The sequence below is a fragment of the Gymnoscopelus microlampas genome, assembly GCF_963454915.1.
Source record: "Gymnoscopelus microlampas genome assembly, chromosome: 19".
NCBI classification, from domain to species: domain Eukaryota; kingdom Metazoa; phylum Chordata; class Actinopteri; order Myctophiformes; family Myctophidae; genus Gymnoscopelus; species Gymnoscopelus microlampas.
This window is the reverse complement of record NC_139956.1, coordinates 48,294,567-48,300,548: the sequence shown is the minus strand read 5'-3', so window position 1 is coordinate 48,300,548 and position 5,982 is coordinate 48,294,567. Positions and strand designations below refer to the sequence as shown.

General features: G+C 38.7%; 1 protein-coding gene across 1 annotated transcript in view; it reads right to left on the bottom strand.

The window, feature by feature from the left end:
• Positions 1–1,027: 1,027 nt before the first annotated feature.
• LOC311035482 (uncharacterized protein) overlaps positions 1,028–5,982 on the bottom strand; it is an 87,771-nt gene continuing 82,816 nt past the window's right edge. The window contains exons 33-35 of the mRNA XM_084043720.1: positions 5,682–5,708; positions 2,437–3,214; positions 1,028–2,257 (exon numbers count right to left, since the gene is read on the bottom strand). Of these exons, the coding sequence (XP_083899846.1) occupies positions 2,952–3,214; positions 5,682–5,708 (290 nt within the window). The 3' untranslated portion in view covers positions 1,028–2,257; positions 2,437–2,951. The remainder of the gene's footprint in view (positions 2,258–2,436; positions 3,215–5,681; positions 5,709–5,982) is intronic.

The following is a 5,982-nucleotide window of genomic DNA, read 5'->3' as shown; positions in this document are numbered from 1 at the left end:
GTTATAAATTGTGCCGTAGCCCATACAGTTATTCAAAGAATAGTTAGATGTTTGATGTTTTTCCTACAACTCAGTGACTGAATTTCTCATTGTCTTTTTCACTGTATTGTGATAAAGTGCTTATTAGTGGCATTATTATTGGTGATATCATAGACCAATTATTTGTTTACTAACATTGAGCCTGGACGCACAGGTGATTGTTTCACGCAATCAATTCCCAACCTGTTTCGGGGTGCACTGGTTTCAGCACACCCCAACCCCCTCTTGTGTGTGTTGGCTAGTGAGACGCGTCCTAACGAGACCTGATATAATGGGTTTCGTTGCGCGCATACTGGCTGCACGCAGCCAGTATGACGTCGTCTGTTAAGGGGTCTATAATGTTTACTTTTTTACTTTCATACTCATGAACAATATTATTAACATGTCACCTGAATAAAAGTGTTTCAAGCATCTGATGCTGTTGGCATGTTCTCCATGTTATTAAACTGTATCAGTGTTACTACAAATAACATTGCTATACATACAAACTAAATTTAAAATGAGTGATGAACAGATGGAATGTGAGACCACATGTTTGGTGTTTGTGGGAAACCCCTACTTAAATCATGATCACTTTATGAACACAATCTTCTGGGAATGAACCTTCAAGCCAGCGACTGGTGATGTGTCCATCAATGTCATGTAACCTTTCATAGTGCTCTTGAGCAAGACACTAAAGCCCTTCTCGTTTAATCTAAGATGCTGTAGATGCTTCAACTAATGCTGGAGTGGCTGTGAACATTGCTTTAGTCCTGGAGGGAGTTTTATAGCCACTAGAGGGCATTCGAAGATAGCTAATTTTTCTCCTAACCATTTTCAGGCTCTATACACAGTGGCATACCCTGATTGTTAATTACATATCAACATGCTGTCACATATATTTATTTTTATTTCATTATTACATTTTAATGACTGATGCAAAGCTATACAGCATCTCTTTCTTGTCAAATCTAATTTCATAAAATAAAATAAAGACATTTGTAAATGTGTTAAAAAATAAAATAAACATTTTACAATTTATATTTCTCATGTACAGACAGGAAGCCAAAATACAACTTCTAGAACTGAAAGTCTATAATAATTAAACAAATGGAATACCCATAAGGGGAACATTTTGATACAGAAGGAAATTAATTGCTCCCATGTGTCATTTAAAAACAAATATCTGACTTTACATCCAATTCTTGAGTATACCAGCACAGTTTTGGGGAGGGTGGTCTGAGGAGCTGAGAGGGTACAAACATGATGCTGCAGTCATCCTGCAGGGAAGGGTTTCTGGTATTTTATACCAGTGGTTCTCAAACTTTTTCATGTCAAGGACCCCCAAAATTATATGGATTTGGCTGCGGACCCCCATCTCAAAAATATTTTTGTGCCAGGGATTTTTCAAAAAATGTTCAACAGGTTTCAGACTGGCTTGGACCTGATTGTTTTTTTTGTTTTGTTTTTGTTTAACCTTAACACCATGACCCAATTTCTTTGTTTATGACTCTGTCACAACATATCATGATACATGTGGGTCCCACACTTGGGTCTCATGATGTCTGAACACAGAAAGACCACAGACAGTGGTGAATATGACCCCATCCTTTTATAGGAACAACTTTATTTATAACATTTGTCACACAAAGCACCAACAAACCTCATGGGCAATGAAGTGAGAAATGAAATGACATCTCCCTGTGGGGTATTCACAAAATATAAAGCATGGAAGCAAAGTAACAATAAAGAATACACAATGAGGCAGGCTGGGAAGTATCATCAGCCAATAACCACCCAGGACACTACCCCCAGTAACCGATTGCAACCACCTCTTATAGATATATAAAATATAAAATATATAAAAATATGTAAAAGAAATAATAAAAAAAAACTAGAAAGAGTGCTCCTCAGAGCACAGGTCTCCGCCAGGTAGGTTATTTGTGGCCTCCTGGTGGCACTATAATGGGTCAATTTGAAAAGGGTGCCATTTCTTCTTAGGCCATGCACGGCAAAAGGACACTGCATTCATGATTTGAGGCCTTTTGTTCCAATTTTTTTTTTGCTAAATTAGACCTGCTGGTGGCACTATAACAGGCCAATGTTAAAAGGGTGGCAATTGTTCCTCAACAAGATAGAGTGAATGTGCGTGCAAAGTTTGACTGCAATCAGACGCTGCGTTCATGATTTGCGGAATTTTGTTCAAAACAAGCCACTACTGCAAACTCTAGATGTGAATCTTAGCCAGAGGATGGAATATGAAAAATCAAACAGATCTGTCTTAATCACATGACTATAGAGATCATGTATACAGATTTGCGTGAAATTTGGATAAAATCTGAAGGCTTAATATCAAAACAATTGTTTAACATAAGTCGGCCTCCTGGTGGCGCTATAAAAGGCAGATGTGAAAAAAACAGGACAAAGGCCTTGACCTCTAGGGAGTGCGCATACAAAGTTTTACACAGATCAGTGCAGTTATAGGTAAAAACACGAATCGGCCTGTTATAGCGCCACCATGAGGCTGATTTGAAAAAGTTAAAGTGGCATTTCTTCCTCGGCATAGTGGGCATGTGAATATAAAAAATCTGAAAGACCTGTTCCGTTTAATGACTATAGAGATACTGTATACCGATTTGCGTGATGTTTAGTACTGTCAAAACATTTGTTTTGCAAAAAGCGGCCTCCTGGTGGCGCTATAACAGGACCATGTGATTTTTTTTTTGAAAAAACAATAAATTAGTAGGTTGTTACCCGGTCCTGAGCGGATCAGATTTGGATTTTGGGTAGTTTGAAACCAAATATCAGGATTGGGATCACTCTGATATCCGATCAGATCAGGAAATCACCATCTCATTATAATATTATAATATATATTGGGAATAGAAAGAGGGGATAAATGATAATAACACTAAAAGCAGTGCATTATCTAATTAAGCCTGCAATTTCTCAAGAAGATCTTTTTCATATTCTTGAAGAGCTTTGTAGAAAGTGGTTTTGGCTTTTGTCCCATTGTCAGCATTGTTCAGCATTTCATAGAGTTTCTTCATCTGGAGCACAGATTTGGGCTCAGACATCATATCACTTTTTTGTTCCTCTGTGATCACCTCCTTAGCAAAGAGGTGCTCCAGGATGGGTCCGACGTTGGTCACTCTCTTAATTAGGGAATCCCGTTCTTTGACAACGAAGGTACCCGCTGAAGAGGAGGGAAATTAAAATGAGTTGTGAGTGAGACTCTGTGGGTGACACATTTAAAAAACATGTTTCTGAACATTCTATGTATGTATATTCTACGTCTGTGTTCACTGGGTGAGCGAGCATGGGTTGATGATTGCCTCCGGCAGCTTGTTTGTATATATTTTAGGCGATAAATATGCCAAGTAGTTGCTCAATCTTCATGAATTTCACATCTCACAACAAAATCACAGGGGCTGTTGCACTTTCGCAAATTGTGATGAAGGTGTGCTCATGGTAAATGTATGTTGTCTGCATACAGCCCAGAGTATGGTATAGCCTATTGCTACAACACGCTGCATGCACATAGGAAAGTATCTGTGACTGTGTCTCATCTACCAGCAGACGTTCACTGGAAAGACATGTGTAAAGGGTGCATCAACAACAACATTGTTTATTAGACACTATCAAAGATTGTTATTCGCAAAGTGCATTACGATTAGCCTATTTAGAGCCAGTCATCAAGGGGGAAAAGTGCAGAGTGAAGTTTTCCGACAGTTTTGCTTTTCCTTCATGTACGGCTTTCTTTCATGTACTGTATACGTCATGGATATGTAAATTAAATATGCAAACCTCAGCATATCATAGATGTATGAATTACATTCAAATATAAGCTGGAGTTCTGGGGTTGATGTCAACCGCATCAGTGATTTATTTTATTATAATTATATTTATTTTATGACTGTGTATTCATCTGATTTATTTTAATGGCATTTGCTTTAGACCAATGGGAAAAGTTGATAAGAATGGAATTGCGATGGTACAGTATATGTGAGTATCTATCTCCATCTCGGACAAGTTTCTCCTCTTGGGAGTATTCCGCTTCTCCATGTCGTAAACTTGAGGGGATAGGCCTCTAAACCGAGAACATTTTAGGCCGCAAAGTTTATCAACGCAATGAACATTCTCACTCTGTGATTGGCAGGATACTGACTGTTTCATAAATCCCACATGAAGCCTGTCGTGACATTCTGCGATCGGATCTATTAAATTGATAAATGAGAGCCACTGTGTCTCTGATCTCTCTGAGAACCATTTTATATCTTTCAGATCTCTCTCTGAGAAACATAGTCTCTGATCTTTCTCTGAGAACCATGTTGTGCTCTAGATGTTGTATATTTTGGTAGAGATACTTTTTCTTCTGTTTTTCCCACAGCCGCTTCCATGCTTATAGGGCATCGCAGTTCCCGCCCACTTCCTGGTGCCGGAAGTAAATACTCAATGCATTTTTCCCATTGACTTTTCCAAAAATATTTATATCAATTAATTTAAGCCTAGAATCAAGCTATCCAGGATCCTGGTGAATCATGACCATAAAACGTTTTATTCTGTGATTATTTATTTTTTTGAAAACGGCAAAACAAAGGGTATTTATTAAATATAGTATATCATATCTCTGCTGTCCAGCCCGAAACTGCTAACTCCAAAACGCTCATGGAGTTAGGTGTCCAAACAACAGTAGCTCCACTCGCTGCTGAGAGAGGTTTCAAAAGGGTACAGATTCCCAAAAGCTAACAATGGATCTCCAAGCTCACAATGCATCACAACAACGTGTGAATTAATGCCCTGATGCTTCATGACACTTATTATATAGGCCTACAACAATAAACAGGACTTTAAATATTACAATAACTTCTGCTAAGAGGTAGTAGAACACTAGCGCGACAGAAATGCTATGAACGTCTTTCTTCTTATCACAATGCTCTCCTCATTAAACACTTCATAGATTTTAGAAATATAATTACTTGTTTTCATAACATTAGCGTCAGTGCTGTTTGATAAACAGGTACACTGCATAGTTTTTAACAGACTACGGGGAGTCTGTTTACGTGTTGTTGTTCCTCGTTCACTGCGCACCGCGCACTGCTAATGCTGTGCTGTAGCACTGTGTAGAGGAGAGGGGGGAGTTGTTTGTTTTTGACGGACAGTTTGAGGATCCAATGGAGTTGGGAGTTTTCGTCTGAGGCGCTTTTTAATACTTTTCATTGGTTCAAATGTTTAGATTTTTACACAGATGTGAAGGGTGTTCAATAGCGTCGATTTATGAAAAAAAAAAAAAAACCTGAAAATGGAGTTAGCTGTTCCCGGCTGGACACCGACGATATCATTAAATATAAAATAAAAAAAATCACAGAAAAAAAGGTTTTATGATCATGATTCACCAGGATCCTGGATGGCTTGATTCTAGGCTTAAATTAATTGATATAAATATTTTTGGAAAAGTCAATGGGAAAAATGCATTGAGTATTTACTTCCGGCACCAGGAAGTGGGCGGAAATGCGATGCCCTATACATGTGATATAGTGTTACAGATTGTGTTTCTAGTCAAATTCACGATTTTCAATCTCTATGTAAATCAAGTATCTCTGAATGTGTACGTGTGTGTAAATGCAGCCACTCTCAAAAACTGATTGTGTGTGAATGCTCACCTCTGATATTTAAAGTCAGCATTGCACCTGGTTGTGGAGAAGAACAAAGTCATGTGAGAAAATGTGTGACTTGCGCACGCAAGCACGCACATGCGCACGCACGCACACGCACACACACACACACACACACACACACACACACACACACACACACACACACACACACACACACACACACACCTAATGTACCTCTACTAGAACTGGGACAGTATGGAATTTGTATTACCAAAAGCAACATATCCCAGCTGTTCTCCCCCACATCAGCAGCATGTCACCCACCAGGCAATGAACTCTAATGAAG